General features: G+C 43.2%; 2 protein-coding genes across 7 annotated transcripts in view; one reads left to right on the top strand and one right to left on the bottom strand.

The window, feature by feature from the left end:
• LOC109400927 (fibrous sheath CABYR-binding protein) overlaps positions 1-21165 on the top strand; it is a 92529-nt gene that overhangs the window by 22169 nt on the left and 49195 nt on the right. The window lies entirely within an intron of this gene.
• On the bottom strand, positions 1321-12240 carry LOC109422815 (fibrinogen-like protein A). The gene is made up of 2 exons (XM_019697699.3): positions 10896-12240; positions 1321-10839 (listed from the first exon to the last, which is right to left on the bottom strand). Exons 1-2 carry the CDS (start codon positions 11753-11755, stop codon positions 10716-10718), a joined length of 984 nt encoding a protein of 327 aa, XP_019553244.2. The 5' UTR covers positions 11756-12240; the 3' UTR covers positions 1321-10715.

Below are 21165 nucleotides of genomic sequence, written 5' to 3'. Positions count from 1 at the left end.
GCGGTACATCAAACCACGACAACCAGATGGAAAAAAAGGGTCAGACCACATTAGATTCCCGGTAGTGTTGTGGGTTCGGCTGTGGCTTCGAAAGTGGTTCAAAGTTAGATCCGTGTTGATGAATGTTAAAATCTGTATCCAAACGAGCATGACGTCACGATTTGGACAACATCAATGGAGCGCATGACGTCATATTCAACCGTCACACTCTTGAAAATTACTACTTACAGGCTTGAAACATTTTAGTCAGCGGTGTCCGCGGATCTATGTTTACTCTACTATCTATAGTTAAAAGTAAAGGTGAATCAAACCCATACATGCGATATATCAAATCGCGGTGGTTGGGTAAAGGTGAAGAATTAGCAATAAAATAATCTCAGACCAGATTTGGGACAACCGTTAGTGTCATGGAATCAGATCCGGGTATCCCACCGAAAATTGCCATATATAAAAATGAACCAAACCCATACATACGACCAGGGATGTCATATATACAGATTAATCTGTATTATACAGATTTTTGAGCATCCGTACAGATTTCATTTAATATGAAATACCAGTATCCATGATAATGCCCCGTATTCAAGTTAGCGCCTTTTTTTTAGGATTTTGAATTCTTGCATTATGGGCATATGTTGTATGGAAACATGTCCAGAATTCAAAATATGTGATCAGAAAACCCAAGCTGTGCGCTGTTTCACAAGGTCTGCAATATGACTATAATTGGAATGGGGAAGAATGCCGGTCTTCGTCCAAAACTGATCACCAGAAAATCATAGACGACATGCCAAAATTCAATACGGCGATTATTTCATGTAATTTTAGGTACGGAGTCCAAAAATGAATACCAGAATATCCAAGATGGTGTCTCAATGTTCAAGATGGCGTTTAGTTTAGTTGGGGTAGATACCCGGAGTCAAAAAATAATGACCGAAAAATCTAAAATGACGTTTCAAAATTTTGCGGCTTCATGACACTTGTTTGGTTTGAATTTTGGATCGTTGTCTTATATTTTCCGAATATTGGATGTAATGCTAATATAAAATGTATCCATATTGAGTTGATTTAGCAAGCAGTTTTTATTTTGTATTTATGTCAATGTCATCAACATGTCGCTTGAGTTTTGTTGAAAGGATACTTAAAAGCACGAGAAAGGCACCATCACCACTAGGTGGATTGATTAGGGTTTTTTTATTTATTATAAGATCAAACCAAGGACAAAACATTTCTAAACATACAATACAGTTTTTTCCAATCATAAGAACAAAATTTACAATCATGATGATCTTATTTGAAATAACTTATTGTGTTCTTATTTTGTTCTAAATAACTCAATAATAACTTATTCAGTTATTCTCCATTTTGAAAATATCGACAATGATTTTTCAAAAGGGCCTAACTGACTTGATCGATTTCTCTTCGTCGGCTCTCTCTTTCGCTAATAACTTGATCAAAACAAACAAAATCATTATTCTTTTTGTTTCTATAGCAACATGTAGTCGTCTTCTTCGCATTTCAACCAAAGAATCTTTGGAAAACTCAATACACATTCTGTGATAACACAAAGAGAGGATCGATGAAGAGAACTCGAAAATGTCAGTTAGGCCCAAATGAAGAATCAGTGTCGATATGTTGTCCTTGGTTTGTTCTTATGAGGGCAAAATTAGTTATTATTGAGTTATTTTCCGGTACAAAGTCAGTTATTATTTTTGTTCTTTTAGCTCTTATTCCCAACAGACCAATAACAAATTTTGCCATTCAGCTATTCATGTTTAATGGCAAAATTTGATCTTCGTTAGTTATATTCTTCTACCCGGGTAGTTGAGCAACTGCAGTACAACAGAGTCAACTTGAAGCGACTAATATGCGAATTGGCTCTTGGGGTTCTGTTTGAATTTATGTAGCGAGTGGCTGCTTCTATCTCCTGCAATGATGGAACTGCAGTGTTAACGCGGATAATACATCCAACTCTATATGAATGATGCCAAGTTGTTGGTGGCGTGTCCGACACTTGATAAATACTAGCTGAGTCATTGCAGGTTGCAGCAGTTGTAAGGTCTTCCTTGGAAACTGAAGCGGAGTGACAATTGAAATTTGAAATAATTGGCACAAAGCTTAATCCGACTACGGGTTTGCTCGGTCGTCTTATTTTCAGTATTGAAGATGTATTACGACATTTATTGGAACCTCCAACAGTGTTTTATGAAAGCATTATTGAAAATAAAAAGGTTATGTCAGTTACAACAAGTATAAGCCGTGTACATATAAAATAAAAACTATGTTTACACTTTTGTGTGAATTATGTTTCATCATTTTAAGAGTGACGCCATTTCGTGAAAATTTGATAACAAACTTAATGACGTCAGTTCGTTGTCAATGTGGGTTAGGTTACTATGAAGGACGGCAAACTGTGGACTAACACAAGCAAACTTTAGTGTATTACGAAACGATCGCTTCACCTTATTTACATCACATTGATGATGACGATGGTTCAATCTATGATCCATATTTCCTCTCAAACTCTTCGGCTCCTCTAAAAATGATCTATTTACTACTGCGTTTTCAAGTCAGCGTGTTTCAATGCAACGTCCGATTTTCTCCTGTCGATAGACCCTGGCGCTGCACAGCAAGATATCGCAAATTAGGAGATGATCGGATTCAATGTCAACACTAAGTTTGTTGTGTCGATATGGGTTTTCGAGGAGCCGTCATAGGAAACTGGTTTATTTATAGAGGTCGATGGTCAATTGTTGCTTGTTGATAGAAAAGGATTCAAAATTTCGTGGGCTTCGTGGCCGTACGGTTAGGGGCGTCAATCGTCTGGTCTTTTCGTAAGCCTCGGAGTGTGGGTTCGATTCCTGCACCAGTCGGTGAAAACTTTTCGTCAAACGGAAAATTCTCCACTGGACCACTGCACTGGGTGTTTCGTGTGCTGTCCATTGTCTCATGTAAGTGATCGGTTTAGTCTGTGCAACATCTGGTTTAAGACGGCGTAGTATTTTTTTTTACTTAATGAATGCTGCGTCACATGTTATGAGTTGAAATAATTACAACAGAGTGCGAATCCATTTTGAATACATATGTCCAAAATCTTATTCAAGCTATTCAGAGCAATAATCAATCTTCTGTAAATAGTGGACTATCCATCAAAACCAAATTTGCTCAGAATAAGTTGCAATGCAACACCGAACATTCATGACAGGCACTATCTCTTACAAACCATTTCGAAGCCTACCTTTCGATCTGCCGGTCACAGTACATTACTCCCACGCGGTTGCTGTTGCTCACCATTTTCCCGCCCCGCTGGCTGCTGGTCACGCTTGATCTGGTAGGCCAATGCAAAGAAATCCAAATCCGAGGCGGATACATCAAATAAAACAACACCATCAAGTCGGAACGAAACCAACAAGAAGCACAAGAACTGCTTGCTGGTAGAACGAACTGAACGCGCAATGAAATGACGAAACCCTCAAATGAGCTAGCAAATGGTTAATTTGTTTGTTGAATGCTAATAAGTTCCACAAGCAAACCACGCACGCAGCCAGCCATCCGAACGCGTTGCGATTAGACAGCTCTCAGACATCGTCACCACGCGTTTCTACCTATACCAGGTATAGTATACCTGCTATGATACTTGCTACTTTAGAAGGTTCAATCACTACGGTTACAGCAGAGGTGGGGTTGAGGTACATTTGACTACCAGACCTGAGACTTTGTTGTGAATGAGTGTGCATATTACAAAAGAATAAATCAAAGCCCTCTAGTTTATGGCTCAATGGTTTGTGATATACGTACGTCTCTAAATGGTCATATGTTCACTCAGCTTTACAGCAAATTAATGTTTTATTAGTTGGAAGGGTGGTTTCAATTGATTGTTTTCTTTGCTATCGATAGTATCAGATGAGTCACCTCCCATTACATGGAGAACCAGCAACATTCGAAGTCAAGGTCCGGCGACGTTGGTGCTGAAGTCAATGTTAACCAATTCCCGCACTCTGGGCACTTCGGAACAACTCACCTTTTTAGACACATTTCATACGCCCAAACGACAGACATGTTTTCGGCGTCATCCGTCGATAAGGGCCCTTGACTGACCTGGAAACATCGTAGACGATGAGCACCTTCCTATTCCGCGCCGTGCTCAACAGCCATTGTATATCCCGTCACCACTTCGCTCTCACTTTCAATTGCAACTTAACCTGGTTTTCACTCTTGCCATCCATCCAGCTATCCATCTATCCACTTATTCATCGAACGCAACACAAGCCGTGGTGATCATTCATCGTAGATATCCATTGTTTATCATCCGTTGAAGGGTCGATTTAAGCAATTGCATTCCTTGCATTGCATTCTGTCGCAGATCAGCTCTACGTCGAAGAAATGAAACTCTCCTGGTTGTCGGTTCACGATCAAAGCCATCAGGTCGTGTCGTCAGCCGGCTCGGGATCATGCTCCTCTCCGGCAATTATATGCATCCAAAGCGATGACCTGAATGTGTCGAAGCTGCACCACCGCAATCTCGTGATGCTCGTGAGGAAGCATAAAAAACAACAACAATCGGAATCGACGTTGCGGCATGGTGCCAATTTTCAAGGTTGATTTATTGGCTTCACGTGATGGCGGGCAATCATGGATGGAATATTGAAATGTTGCTGTTGGAAACTATGGCTCGAGCATAACAGCCGCGTCAGTTCAATTGTTTCTCGGAGCTGATGATTTATTACTGTTTGTAAACGTCCGAATATTCTTGATCAATATGCTTATTCAAAACGCTGTTCAAGAACACATTTAGTTTATCTATAGGAGCCGTTTCATTACCATGCCCTACAAATGGGGAAGCTCTTCCCGCGTCATACTCCCAGTCCTAGGCATTCTTTCGTAGGATCACCGGGGACTTGAATAGGCCATGAGGCAAGAGTTACAATTAGGAACTTGCAGGGGTTGCAAAAATTCTTTAGCATAGTAAGGCCAGATCTGCTATGCCGCAATGCCTGATCGAGGGAGTGTTGCCGAAGGTTTGGAATAGGCAGAGCCTTTGGCAGGTATGAAATCCACCCGGATCCACCCGGTTCAGCCGCGTAGTCACCGCCTAAGAATAGGACTACTAACCCCAATTCAAGGTGTCAAGCGACCCGTGCTGAGGAATGAGTGATCGAGGGGGTGAAAAAGATGCTCGATCTTTAACGGAGCCTGTGGTACCTGGGTACCTGGAAACCTACACACCCCCCCCCCCTCCCACAGTTAGCTGTCCTTTACCGCGATAATGCAGGGCTCTTGTGTGGTGAACATTCTTTCCCGTGCTACTCGTGGGATTTAATCATGAAATCAAATAAAACAAATCAGAACCAAGATGGAAGTAGTGGTGGGATCAACCCCTTCGCAAGAAGCGGGTTGATGAGATCTCCGACAAGGAAAAGTAAGGAGATAGGCGCTGGGAGTTGCGTACGCAGCTCAAGCGTCGGTGCTCCAGTCCACTTCCCGGCAAGCCAGCCGGTGGAGGTTATGGACGGAGCGTGGTTGTTGAGGGCCGTCAACCGAGAATTCAAAGGACGGTCCGCAATAGAGGTGGCTGAGTAGCAGCTTGGCAAAATCATCGACTTTGCGTCCACTAAGTCGAACATAAGCAAGGACCTGAAAACGGCCTTGCTTCGACTTAGGGCGTTGATCGACGATGCCAAGCAAGAGCACGCGGCACTCGCGTTGCTGACTGCTGCAGCAGCGGAGCCTGCAATTGAGAGGAAGTCCGAATAAGGCGGAAGTGACTGCTCGCGAAAAACAGGGCAAGCAATCGCAGAAGCGGGCGAGGCAACCGTCAGGCGAGGAGCTGTCTGGCGGTGCCCGCAAGGCAAGGCGAATCATTACCCCGAAAGTCGGTAATAATGCCGGAAGGTCGGACCCCAGCCAGGGTTCCCGGAAAGCTGGGAAGGGTGGGCCTGAAAAGGCTGGCCCGTCTCGGAACGATGGGAACAAGGGGTTGCGACCGCTGGTGGGCCCTCAACAGCCACAGAGTAGGGCGATCCAAGGGGAGGACCCCCCTTGGACGAAGGTAGAGCGGAAGAGGAAGAAGAAGGCGAATCCGCAGGTAGTAGCGCAGGACGCCAAGCCAAGGCGTAGGAGGGCAGGTGCCAAGCGCGAGAAAGGCGACGCGATCGTCATCAAGGCGGAACAGTCCAAGTACTCGGACGTCTTGAAGATGATGCGAAGCGACGCCAAGCTTGAGGGTCTTGGAGCCGACGTACGCAGTATTAGACGTACTCGTACGGGCGAGATGATCCTGGAGCTGAAGCGCCAGAAGGAGCACAAGGGCGCCGCCAGTAAGAGGCTGACAGAAGAGGTCCTTGGTGAGGGTGTGCAAGTGAGGGCTCTGACACATGAGGCGACTCTGAAGGTCAAGGACATTGATGATGAGATCACCGAAGTGGAAGAGCTCGTCACGGCACTGCAGCAACAGTGCGATGTGCAGGTGGTCGCCGCAGCCGTTAAGCTACGGAAAGGGCCAGCAGGGACACAGACAGCTTTGGTTCAGCTACCTGTGGCGGACGTCAAAAAGCCCGTTAAAGTAGGGAGCATAAAGGTGGGTTGGTGTGTATGTCACCTGACATTCCACGAGCCACCAGAGGTTTGCTTCAGGTGTCTGGAACCAGGACACAAGTCGTGGAGCTGCAAAGGCCCCGACAGGCGCAAACTGTGCAGGCGATGCGGTGCGGAAGGTCATAAGGCCCAAAACTGCATGAGTCCGCCCATCTGCATGATCTGTACCGGAAAATCCTCTAACAACAGACATCCGATGGGTGGTCCAAGGTGCCCGGCCTTCAAGAAAGCCGCAGTGAACAACAAATCACAGTGCAGGTAACGCAGCTGAACCTGAACCACTGTGATGCAGCTCAGCAACTGCTTTGTCAGGCGATTGTCAGGTGTCAGGTGGAAGACGTCATACTTCGACGAAGGGGTATTTAGGGAGGCGCTCCGCCGTGAGCGAAACTTAATCGGTTTAGACGGCGACGAGCTGGTAGCGGTGCTCTCACGTGCGTGTGATGCGACCATGTATAGGCGAGTTCACCCTAGAAATGGGAGGCCACCGGCTTACTGGTGGACCGACACGATTGCGGACCTGCGCGGGATAGGCGGCGGATGCAGTGAGCACGATCAGAGGAAGATTGAAACGAACGGCAGATGGTGTTCGCCGCTGCAAAAGCTGCGCTGAAGACTGAAATATGAGCAAGCAAAAAGTCCTGCTTTAAGGGTCTCTGTCAGAGTGCCAATACGAATCCGTGGGGTGATGCCTACTGGATCGTGATGGCCAAAATGAGAGGTATAATGATTCCTACAGAGCAATCTCCAGAGATGTGGGAGAGGATAATCGAGGGGCTTTTTCCGCGCCATAATCCTAGTCCTTGGCCTCCTTTCGTATAGGACAGCCAGGGACTGGGACTGGCGATGAGGAGAGGGTCACCGATGTGGAACATGCGCGGATAGCAAATTCTCTTAGTCCCGGACGGAGTTCCGAACCTGGCCTTTAAAGGAGCTATTGCAGAGGCTCCCGAGATGTTCAGGTCTGCTATGCAGAAATGCCTGGACAAGGGAGTTTTCTCAGAAGCTTGGAAGAGGCCTTGGAAGCCTGGTTCTTTTGCCAAAAGCCACCCGGAGACCCGTCGGCATATAGACCACGGTGGGGAAGGTGCTCAAAAAGATCATCCTCAATAGAATGTTCAGGTACACCGGGTGTAAATGGTCTCTCGAGTAGCCAGTACGGTTTCCGGAAGGGAAGGTCGACCGTAGACGCTATCCTAACGGTTACAAAAACCGTCGGGAAAGCACTCGAGCGTAAAAGAAGGGGATTCGCTACTGTGCAGTAGTGACTCTGGATGTGGGGAACGCGTTTAACAGCGCCAGTTGGTCTGCTATTGCCGATGCGCTCCTGTGTCTGGGGATGCTGGGGTAAATGTACGAGATTGTCGGAAGTTACTTCCAGAATCGAGTACTAGTTTACGACACAGAGGTGGATCGGAAGTGCTATCACATAAACTCAGGAGTCCTGCAAGGTTCCATCCTGCGTCCGGTATTATGGAATGTCATGTTCGACGAGGTGTTGAGTTTAGAGTTCTCGGTGGGAGTGGAGATTACGCTCGAAGTCTACGGCCGAAGAAGTGGAGTTGTCCATTACCCACTCGATCGAGGTTGTGGAGGCGTGGATGCGGTCCAAGAAACTGGAGCTGGCTCTCCACAAGGCTGAGGTGACGGTTGGTAACAACCGGAAGTCGGAGCAGCAGACGGAGATCAGTGTAGGCGAGTGCACTATCCTGTCAAAGCGCTCCGTCAAACACTTGGGCGTGATGATCGACGATAAGCTTACCTTCGGCTGCTCCGGATGATGTTCAATAGCTCTGCGGTGTACACCAGTAAGCGCAAGCTTCTGGCTAGTGTCGCTACGTCCATACTTAGGTATGGAGGCCCAGCGTGGAGCACTGCGCTAAGTACTGAATGCTACCGACGGAAGATGGAAAGTACTTACAGTCTTATGTGTCTGAGGGTTGTGAGCGCGTACCGTACCGAGTTACACGACGCTCTCTGCGTCATTACTGTTATGGTGCCTATCGGCATCCTCATCAGTGAGGGCATGTAGTGCTTCGAAATGCGCGGCACAAGAGGCATATAGCAGCGCGCGTGGGACATTTCCAGCAAAGGAAGGTGCACCCATAGGTTGATACCGAGGGTAGATAGTTGGATTGATAGGCGCCATGGGGAAGTTACATTCCACCTGACACATGTCCTTTCCGATCACGGTTGCTTCCGACAGTATCTACACCGTTTCGGGCATGCGGATTCACCCGAATGCCTAGTGTGCAATGGTTTAGAGGAAACGGTGGAACACGTTTTGTTCGAGTGCCCGCGTTTTCGCACAATGCGTGACCGCATGCGTGCCACATGCGGGGAGGACACAACTCCGGACAATTTGGTCCAGAGGATGAGTAGGGCTGAGTTTGGCTAGAATGACGTTTCAACGGCTATCACCCACTTCGCCCTGGAGATACAGAGGAAGTCACGCGTAGACTTGAATAATGGCTAGTTCAGATGCGGTACAAAAGGTGGTCCAAGGGTTCGTAGTCGGCTTCGTAGGTCATACCTGTGCCCTGCGGTCGAAATCGACCCTTACAGCGATTAAGTGACCGCGGAGAGGAAGTCCTGGTAGCGTTGCTCTCGTGGTGTCGGTCTACTGTGTAGGATCCGAGCCCGCGGTTGGAAAGGGATCCACGGTAAGGGCTGGGGCAGGTGGAGACCCTACTACCAGCAACCTTCTGGTGCAGCTGATAGGACCTGAAGGGTAGTGATACCCTTGCCTTCAGCAGGTCAGATCTGGTTGAACGTAGGTATCAGTTCATGATGTCTGCAAAACAGTTTGGAACGGGCGTGTGGTAGACCCTGCCCGCCTTCCGAGGACAAAGGGAGTGGTAAGGACTACTTGGGAAATTGGCTGAGCGCCAGCATGCTACCTTGGTGGACTTCCCAAAGCGAGTCATCGATGTTCGTTGCTGCAGGCTACCCACCTAACCTTGAGGGTGCGATGCGCACTAGCCTCTCTCTGAAGCAGTACCTTCTTGCTGGCTTCGGAGAGATGAAGGGTTTGGCAACCATGGGTATGTTGTTTGGTGGGTCGAGGAAAGAGTAGACCTGGCTTTCACTTTTGTTGTAGAAGACAAAAATTTGCCAGAGAAACAACGTTTTTAATGTTACGTTTTTGTTTATGAATTCAAAGCCCAATAAATGCACATTCTTTCCACATTATTTGTGTTCTCAATTTACGCAAAAAAATATACTGTACTATGTTTATTTTTTGGAATGGTTTATTAATGATCACAGTAGTCTGGAATGTAATGAAACAATCTTGAATTAAATGAATTGCTATCAGCAACCACGACACGCTAGTTATGGAAAGGCATATGGTATATGAAAAATACAAATTCTCAACCACATCAACACTGATCAAAATTGATGGAATTTTGCAAGAAAGTGTCTGCATGTGTATCATAGCTACTTACGAAATTTCATCATTTAATTCACTGTAATTTAGATTGTAGCTTTGGAGAATTTCTTGGCTTTTCAGTCCGATTGTGAGATCAAAAACATCTTATGTTCTCTTACTCCGACGTTTCGATCCGTACCGGATCTTTTTCAAGGAATCTGTATTTATTCGGAACATTATAATTAGTTTCGTTTTACAAGACACTTTACAAACAATTAACACATTACCGAGTTTTTGGTCGTTTTTTCGTCATGTAGATTTTTCAATCTTTCAACCGTCATTCGATGTTCTAGCTACAAATAATTAACTGTCAGTCTTTTTAATGTATTTTTGCCAAGTTTTACTTACTTTCCCGTCCGTTTTTATTGTAGCGGATTGTAGATTGTAGTGGAAAAGAATCAACCGTTACGCAAATGAAAAATGATCATGATTGTACAATATGCCTGAATGCACGTCTTTTTGAGCTTGAGCTACAGTTAAAAGTAATGTATCGTTTTTAATGAAATTCGGTAAAAATAATAAACACACATCAAAAAGTTTTCAGATATTTTTTTTGCCTATTTTACCGATCCATTGCGGAGCTACAGCTGTATTTCTGTTTTGTATTTTTGTTCTATTTGAGAGGCAAACAGCAACAGTCATATCAGTACGGCAGTTGAAATGCTGTATTTATATATGCAGTGACGGACAGGTCTCACATTTTTTTAGTTTTACGAACCATAACTCGAGAATAAGCTAATACATTGTAACTTTTATTGAAGCGATACCAGGTGAGACCAAGTGTATCATTAACACTCTTGTATAATCCATTGAGGTTACTGAAAATAGGAACATATTAAATATTACATACACTTTAGAGTTTAATTTATCATACCAGTAATAACACTCCATGAACCACCATCCGCATTTATATTTTTTAGCGCAATTTCCGCCATCAGCATCATCATTATCATTATCTTCTGTTGAAAATGGTTTGCTTTTATGATATCCTAATGAGTCTCCGGCGGTTCCACTGTAATTTCCCAGCTTCTTCAATGCATATTTCTCACCTTCAGTCCCAATCACAAACTCTTCGTATCGTGCGAATTTGTAATTCCCATTGAAATCTTTCAACTCTACAAGCAGCTGGTGGTCACCACCTTTTGTAAGACGATGGAGTTTCTCCAACCCAATCCAAAATTCTCCATCTAGACTTCCGAATCCGTTCCGGTATTCAGTCCAATTCCGGTGAAAGTTAACTGATCCATCAAAGCGATACTGCACGACAATCCATCCTCCGTCAAATGCTTCCTGTTCGCAATACGCCTCGAATGGTTCCTCGAAACTCAATGGACGTACCTTGTACTTTCCTGATACATATGAAGGATTTTCGGCGCAAGATTTGAATACTAAACTACTACTGGCACTACTCTGGCAAATCTGTAAAATTTCTGACGAACGATCCATCACGGTTGTCAAATTGTGATCCACAACTTTTTCTAATCTGGTAAATCTTTCATCCAATTTAGCCTCAAGATGCTCCAGCTTTCCAATGAGAACTTCGTAGCCAAAACTGTCACTCGAATAGACAGGACAGTTGGAGCAGTTGTTGGACACCTTCGTTGCCTCATGGTGGTGCATTGCACAAAGTACACAGATAATAATTAAAATGGTCACTTTCATTCTGCGGCAATCAAGAGTCAATCGCTTTCTGAGAGCTATAGAAGTGAATAACTGCAACAGTTTATAATTCATGCTCCTTTATATCAAAATTTGTACCACGACAGCGAGTGAAAGATTGCACTGATCTCTGCGGTTTGTACTCCGATAACAATGTTTCCCGCCACAACTGTGTTTATTATCTTTGTCGTTACTTCCAAACTGTAACAGAGCTTGCTTCTCAGATACGTATCGGGATACGTATCCATAATAGCGCAGTGTCGTGTAGCTTGACTTATACAGTGGTAAACATTCGTTTAGCCAAGGCATATTTTTTTCTATTTTTTTCGCAACTGTAAAAACTTTTATTCCTTTTTTTTAATATTTTTTTTTGTTTTCAGTAAAACACAAAAAATAGGAAATTTGCCGAGACATGAAAATTTTTAGGAATTATTTGATAAAAGATATCAAATTGCAAAACATGTTCAACACAAACATTTTAGATGGTTACCGACATTATAAATCGACTTGAAAACTATAAATTTGATCGCTTCGGCAGTGTTACCATATCCATTTTTCATAAATTCCATATAAATATTGAAAATGTTTCCAAATTAATATTTTTTGCAGTTATTTGCATCTGAAGTGCTTCAAAAGATTCTAAGGGAACGTCCATAAATTACGTCACGCTTTGAGGGGGGGGGGGGGGTTCGGCAAAGTGTGACGACCCATACAAGAAATTCAGAGGTCCCATACAAAAAGTGTGACATAGGGGGGAGGGGGGTTGAAAATGGTCGATTTTTGCGTGACGTAATTTATGGACGTTCCCTAATGAAATATCATAACGAGTGCAGGTTAGAATTCTATGGGAAATAACGTTTTTATCAGAAAAAAAAGCACCGAACCTTCAAAAAATCACGACTTCAAGCGATGTTTGAACGACTGTTTTGATGAAATATGATGGTATCACTTGCATAAATCACCGCATTAAGACTATCACGTCTTCTTATCGCACCCTATATCTTCTAGACTTCATTTTGGCTGAAATAATATGCATTGGACGCATAACATTTTGAGAAACGGCACACAAAGTTTCTTGCATGAATTACTTGTATTTTAGGTTAGACGTTTTTTTCTAATAAATGATGTCTTTTTTTATCTATAGTTCGTTTATTTATGGCTCAATCGCGTTCAACGCTTTACGAAGCCGAGATTCGTTTTTTGTATTCAATAACATACAACGATATTGCTTTCTTATATCAAGGTTAGAATTGGGAGGAGGCCAGGGTACTCGTGGCTGCTCGAGGTTAGCGGGTCACATAATTTTTAAGGAAAGGCATGGTCAGGATAAGGTTTCAGGGTTTGCTATAGCACATCCGGGAGGTATTTGTCTTTTGGCGTCGCCTCTGGTGTTGGCATGGGCTTGTCACGGATTCTCATCTGCCGGATGGCCAGGAACAAAATACAAAAGGACAAAACACAGAGAAAAAAAACTGAAGCGAAAAAACACAGGGAAATTAAACCTTTATACAACACATGCGAAGAAACTCATAAATGGACCGCATATATATTAGATCGCGGGTTCCCAATACATCTCTTACTGGAACAAAGGGTTGTCTACCTCAGGCCTCAAGGGTATCCAATAGTAGAGCTCTGGAGGCGTCATTATCCGAGCATTGCCAAACTACGTGGTCGATGTCATCATAACCGGAACCGCACTTAGTACAAATATTGTCGAACGCAAGATTTATTCTATGCAAATGCGCGCCTAGCGAGTAATGGTTGGACATAAGTCTTGACATCACTCGTATGAAGTCTCGACCTTCATCCAAACCGTAATGCCACGCTCGCAAAGAAACATTAGGAATAATAGAATGTAACCACCGTCCCAGTTGGCCATCTCGCCAATCATGTTGCCAACTTTGAAGAGAACTCTGACGAACTAAATGGAAAAATTCATCGTGTGAAATTCTTCTATCATAGATCTCACCTTCCTGTGCGCCCACCTTTGCGAGAGAGTCCGCCTTCTCATTGCCATAAATTGAGCAATGTGAGGGGATCCATACAAAGGTAATCTTGTATGATCTTTCGACCAGTGCATACATCTGCTCTCTTATTTTTTAAGAAAGTAAGATGCATGCTTTACAGGTTTCATCGACCGGAGTGCCTCAATCAATAAATGATGTCAACAATGAATGTGGTTAAAAATTAAGACGCATTTGCAATATATTTCTGCAGATTCAATGAAAATAAGCAATGTTTGTGATAAGTAAATGCTTTTTGTATGAGCTTTTGTTTTATAACACTAGTTTACAAAAAAACGAAAGTCATGAACTTCTATCAAAGACCAAAGTTTCTGATGCATAATTATGTTCTGATATCAAGATCGTCCTTCAAAATTTTTTATTGCCGAACAGTTTTTGAGTTTTACCTAAAAATTGAGCTCTACTGTTTTAGAAAATATGGAATTTACTAAACTTCGATTATTTTGCGTTGCAGTCAACGAATTTTCAATCTGTTTGCAAAAAGTGAAAGCTAAATATAATATATTTCGATCATCTGAACATAATTTTTGCATCAACATAGTAGAACTTGAGATATTATTGATTATATAGGCCAATCTCCTTAAATTTGAGCAAAATTTCCAAAAAAATAATGAAGATTTGTATTTTTTTTTTCAGTAAGAAAAAAATCAATTAAAACATTCTTTCTCAACGTTCATTTGAAACATTAGATGTTAGCCTTACTTACCTTACCGATCAGGCTAAGGCCGGGGTGGCCTCTGCTGTACATAGTAGCCGCCTCCATTCCACTCGGTCCATGGCTGTTTGTTTCCAGTTCCGCACTCTGCGTAGGGTCCGCAGATCGTCCTCCACTTGGTCGACCCACCTAACTTGCTGCGCTCCACGTCTTCTTGTACCGGTCGGATGACTCTCGAGAACCATTTTAGTCGGGTTGCTATCCGACATCCTGATGGCGTGACCCGCCCACCGTAACCTCCCGATTTTCGCGGTATGGACGATGGTTGGTTCTCCCAGCAGCTGATGCAGCTCGTGGTTCATTCGCCTTCTCCAAGTCCCGTCTTCCATCTGCACTCCGCCGTAGATGGTACGCAACACCTTCCAATCGAAAACTCCAAGGGCGCGTTGGTCCTCTGCACGTAGGGTCCATGTTTCGTGCCCATAGAGGACGACCGGTCTAATCAGCGTTTTGTAGATGGTTAGCTTCGTGTTACGGCGAACTTTATTCGATCATAGAGTTCTGCGGAGTTCAAAGTAAGAACGATTTCCTGCCACAATGCGCCTCTGAATTTCTCTGCTGGTGACATTGTATGCAATAATTAAACAATTACCAATAATCCTGAAACTCTTTGAAACGCTTTTGAAATCACCATGTAGCTCCCCCGTGTCATTTTTCAAAACAACCACTATAGCTTACATTTAAGTGTTTACAATATATAGATTTCCTAAATAAATGTATTTATCATCGTTTCTCTTTATCGGGACAATTTTTGTAATATTTATCTGAATTTTACAAATAAATAAACTTTGAAAGTCAATTATCTTGGTAACATGCTACAAACTAAAGAACATGGTGTATATGCTTGAAAAATACTCACAAAGTTACAATTATTCTATAGAGAATCAAATTCTCATTTACCTCGGCTAAACGAATGTCTAGGCAAAAAATTACATTTGAAGGGTTTTTACCCTCGTTTTTGTTTCAGTCAAATGTTCCCATAAAACTGTATTAGATGTACTTCTTCTTCTTCTTCTTGGCGTACCATCCTCACTGGGACAAAGCCTGCTTCTCAGCTTAGTGTTCTATGAGCACTTCCACAGTTATTAACTGAGAGCTTCCTCTGCCAATGACCATTTTGCATGTGTACATCGTGTGGCAGGCACGAAGATACTCTATGCCCAAGGAAGCCAAGAAAATTTCCTTTACGAAAAGATCCTGGACCGACCGGGAATCGAACCCGTCACCCTCAGCATGGTCATGCTGAATACCCGTGCGTTTACCGCCTCGGCTATATGGGCCCTTGTATTAGATGTACTATCACTACTATAAAAAAAATTTATCATAAAAACTTTTGAATGGATCTTCTGACACTTTTTTGAAATTTTTTGGGCCTCGGCTAAATGAATGTCTGTCACTGTAGCCGTACTTTATACCACTTAAGCCTGTATGCAGTGTCCTAATTTGTCATCCCAACCGACGCCCAGAGGCTCTTGCGTCGTAGATTTGTTTTTGTTTTGATTATCGCCTCGACAACCCCTGCGCCACTCTCTGAAGTTCAAGCGATGAAAAATTCATTACCTCGCTGTCTGCTGAATTTTTACCACGGACTGATATTCAAAGTCAGCATATTCATCTTCAATTGATATATTTTGGTTTAAGCACGATTTAAAAGCAAAAAGTGCTGCTGGTGCAAACCATTCACTTAATTACTAGAATTAGGGCAACATATCGACGTTTGCGTGCCTTAAATAGCCTAAAATCACAAAAAGTCATTTCCAATTAAAAAAAATCGTATTCATACTCACCGAGGATCAAAACAGAACTTCAGCTACAGTTGATTACACTACGAGGCGTCGTCGCTCTCATTGTCTTGCTTTCTTTTTGTCATGTTCATTCTCTGTGTCATATTGGTGGGAGACTGCATTCGTTAATTTGTGTGCGTTTTCGCACTGATTGAACTTCATTGGGCTGATCTTTTTAGGCACTGCCTGTATGTCCCCGTTTTTTCTGCACCGCATCATATGTTATTCAAGAAGTAAGATGTGATAAATATATCTGATAACATCGTCCAACAATAGATCGCACTATTAGCGGGTTTCTCGCTAACTCATATTGCATTTGCAAGACAAATTTTTATTTCACACGTTTATCCATCTGTCAGTCAATTGTGTACCAAGGTAAATCTCATGTTATGGACAGTATTCGTATTTGCATTACTTAAAATATATTCAACTGGTTTCAACCGCGTGCGATGAGTACAAGACTGCGTGTAATAAATAATTCCAGAAAATATTGTTTTATTTCCGCCTATACGTATTATACGGTTATTATACAATGATTGTTATGGGTTCGATTTGTTCTAACAACTTTTCGCCAAGTTAAAAATTTCAGGTATTCCATCATCCAGTTTAGAATAGTTATCCTTCTCGGCAATTAGTTGATGACTGAGACAGTGTGTTATCTAATGCATATTTGACAAATTACGTACCATTGAAATTACTTTATTTTTTATGGCCTTCCCACTCATTGCAATATGTGTGGAATGTCCTTAACAAAATCACTAGAATTTCACACACTTCAAAGGAGCGTTACGTAATGTATGCATCGTGCATCGTCATGCAAAAACTATGGCATATAAATAATGAATTCACGTTTCACATAACAATTTTTCATGAAACATCATACCACAATGTGTAAAAACTGGCGATTGCAACAAAATTTCTTCATTTTTTAACGTTACGAAATTTTTAAACATTCCCTGCCTCAATAAGCGAAAAAAAGTTGGAATACTCACGTAGTTTTAACTACGTATAAAGTTTTGCTGAGGTGCCTTCATTTCATCATGCAATTAAAATTCAATTAGGTGGGCCAAAATATGTTCACTTAGTGGTCCAAAATAAAATCAGGTGGTCCAAAATAGAAGCCCGAGATCCTTCAGGAGTTTTGATATTTCTTGTATTTACTACAACAATTTTGAGTTCTGGTTGGTCTCTTTCGACAGAACACATGCTGCTCTAAGTAATGCCTACTGAAATCATCCATGTTCTATAGTGAAAAACTTCTTTTTCGCTAAATTGCTCATCCACTTCCTAAGGGCGTCCAAAATACTTCCCTTACCCTGTAACGATGTTCCTGTCCCGTAAACCCTATCTCATATCATTTCTATTTCAAACTGCCAGCATACAAAAAAAAGCGCTACCTATCTGTAAAGGCGAAAACTGTAGCACTCACGAGTTCTAAGATTAAATACGGCTCCGCTCTATGAGACTCTCTCTTTACTCTTTCGGGATGAGGAGAAAATTTCCTCCCAGCCTCCTACACGGAAAGATCGATGTACACAGAGCAAGGAGTAACTTTCACGCAGCGAACGAAAAGACAAAAGATTTCATGCAAACTTGTGTGAAAATTTACGCAAATTTGTGTAACACCGGATCAGCACATTTTTTGTGCTGATCCAGTCGTACACTCAGCCAAATAACCTTAAGATTTCCATAAGGTCAAACTTATGAAACGGTCTTTAAATAATTCATAATGATACGGATGAATTTCATAAGGTCACGCTATGACGTAAAATCATCGCACAGCTTAGCTTTTATTCATGTTTAGCAACATGGTATTCTCAAGCGTCGGTAGCCGTGTGGATAAAACACGGGCTCGGTGATCCCGACGTTCATGGATCGAATCCAGTCTGCATCGTTTTAAGATTTTTTTGTTCTTTTCATAAGTCTATCTTATGAAATTCGTCATAGCAAGCACGATCTATTTTCATAAGGTATTCTTATGGCATCCATAAGAATTAGTTATAGCAAATTTTCATAAGGTATTTTGATGAATTTCGCTAGTTTTTTTCGCTGAGTGTACGTAAATATGAGTGAAAAATCCTTTGTCTTTTCGCAAGTTACTCATTCGCTGTGTACTTTCGTTTCAGGGTGTACATTTTCGTGTTGGAGTATGGGAGATAGCTAGAACCGCCTATAAGGAGATTAAACCATTGTCCCCCTAATTAGATCACGCGATCGATAAGATCAAAAAGCGATCTCTTCCCCACTTGAGTTTCGACTACGAAAACCAACAGATCGTTTGCAATAGTGAAACCAGCCAGCTGAAGTGCTATTAGAATAGCTGTTCAGGGCGGCGCCCTATCGACCGAATAATTTCCCACCGTGTACCTACTGCCAACTGTGAGAAACAAACAATGACTTCGTAGCCGACTTCAACACACAATATAGGTACTAGAGATGGGCAATCAGATCCGGACCCGTTCAAAAGATCCGGATCCGTGCAGTGAGTGAGCGAACCGTGGCTCTTTTCCAGAGAGAGCCGGATCATCCGTCCGCATGCCTTTGTACGAAAGACCCGAGAAAAGAACCGTTCGCTTCTCACTCTGGATTGCTTGCAGCTCATTCTCTCAGACACCAACACGACACTCACTCTCTTAATGTGTTATGGCATACCCGCATCCACATTACCTACTAGCTGCGCATTAGGTTGTTCGAGTCAGGTCGCCCAGGACATTCGGATCTGCGCTCTTCCGATTGATCATTGTGTGCGTTGTTAACGTGAAGTCTTCGCCAGGGAACAGACGTGGTTGGTATACGATTGTAGTGGTGAGGGTTCGGAGCCACCGCTGTTTAGCTGTGTTTGCTTGGCGTGAGGAAAAAGCACGTGTCGAAAAGTTATGACTGCTCGGAGTGGTTCGGTCATTCAAGACTGAGCCGCAGATCCGTTCAGAAGATCCGGTTCACTAGAGTGATTTATCCGACTCGGATCCGATCACCGAAGTGAGCCGTTTTGCCCACCTCTAATAGGTACACAATACAGTACAAACACAGATAGCACACAAGACACACACGATAAGTGGAACAATTTGAGACGGTCAGTGAAAATAGTGATAATTACGTTAATTATAGTTTGTTGTACAGGATTCACACGAAAAAGGGACTAAAGATGTAAGTCACGAACACAATTTGTTATTCTACTTAAATTTAAATCATGCAAATCATAAATTAAATTGTAAAATTTCCTATTCATGCAATATTGCACTTACGAACTATGTTAGAGCTTAGAACTAATTAATTAAATAAATTTGCAGCTAAAAGCAACTCCACAACCAAAATTTCGAGTTCGCTCTTTGGATTGTCCGAGGAATCATCACCTGTCGCAACAATAGCTTAAGGTCTTAAAGTTAGTGGCTAGGTCTTTAGAAGAATAGTGCTAGGGAAGACAAAGAAATAATGCTAGGACAACTAGGAGCTTTTTTCAGTTGTTCCCAAGGTGCAGGCGAAGTGTGGGATAGTAATTACCGAGGTAAATTACACGTGGTTTTGGGAAACAGCGGCCATGTTTGATATGTAGAATTAATTCTAGAGCTGCCGCACCACCGCATTCTGCTGGACCTCCCAGCGAAATTTGTGCGCCGTAACGAACGTTTTGGCAGGTAAATCACCTCATATTAGCGTGAATCCCCATTTCTGATCTTTAACATCAACCAGGTGAAACCCGCGTTGACGTGGTTTTTTTTGGATTCTACAACCAGCACAAGTCGGCGAACCACTGTATCCACGTGGGTGGAGGAAAAACGTGCGACGAACCGTTCAATCAGGAACACTACCCCCCGATCCCACTCTGAAAGAGATCCTCTCCGACGCCCTGCCCGTAGAAAATCGCCGTCTGTCGACTTACGAGCTGAGAACCTCGACCGCCCATCGTCACCTGCCCGGTGAGAACCACACCACACCCCTTCCGTGAGTGAGGGCACCAGAAGTACACGTCATCGAACATCGTACGTGACCCGTAACGCTCGGAGTCGACTTCGTTCGGTTTCGGATACTGTAGCGTGACCTTCACGAGTCGAGTCTTCGCTGACTACCTGCGAGGAAACGAGAGCCGTCGTAGCGAGCCCCCAAATTGACACCGTCCGGCTTCGGGCACCGTAGCTTGACCATCACCGAGCCGAGTCTTTGCAGGCTACCTGCAACACAAAGCGGCTACCGAACATCAGCACCGCCGTCTCGTGATAGTACCCTCCTCGCACCGCCCTTGCGGGCCTACAGGTCAGATAGCTTTAAGTAACGCAGTGAAATTTGAATCTAGGCACAAAACAAGTTTGCTCGTCCCGGGTAGATCGATAGGAGTATGCCTGAAAGCAATACACGCCTTGTTTGTCTTAACAAAACTTGAGTTTACGTTCTGAAGGTGAAAGTTTTCTTTTCTCAAGTGGTCCGGGAATCCCTTATAGTTTATTTGAGTATTTTTAACGAAAATTTGGATAAGGTTCGGTCTCCGAAAATCGTGGTCATTAGTTAATTGGGTTTTGAGTTCTCCCGGAGGGAAAAGCTGATTGTTTCTAACGCGTTTGAGCCATGAATATTACCCGCCCTGGGCAAGAGTCTCTGACCGGATTCAACCGTGCGTCTGCAACCTTCCATTACGGAAGTGGCGCTTAAGTTGCAGCCGTTAAGAAACCATTCCGTTCGTTACAACCCTAAACCCTAAAGATCATACTTTGACGAATGGGTATTTAGGAAGGCGTAACTTAGTTGGATTAGACGGCGACGAGTTGGAAGCGGAGCTCTCGCGTGCGTTCGATGCGACCGTGCATAGGCGATTACACCCTAGAAATGGGAGGCCACAGGGCTTACTGCAGTCCACCATGGTGGATGTAGCGAGCACGATCTGAGGAAGAGCGACTTCGCGATTCTGTCACCAGGATTTCTTTTTAAAAAAAAAACGCACTCGTTGTCACACTAATTAAGACTAACCTT

Source organism: Aedes albopictus, chromosome 1 (genome assembly GCF_035046485.1).
Source record: "Aedes albopictus strain Foshan chromosome 1, AalbF5, whole genome shotgun sequence".
Lineage (NCBI taxonomy): Eukaryota > Metazoa > Arthropoda > Insecta > Diptera > Culicidae > Aedes > Aedes albopictus.
The sequence above is the reverse complement of the archived record's forward strand: the minus strand, read 5'-3'. Positions and strand labels throughout refer to the sequence as shown.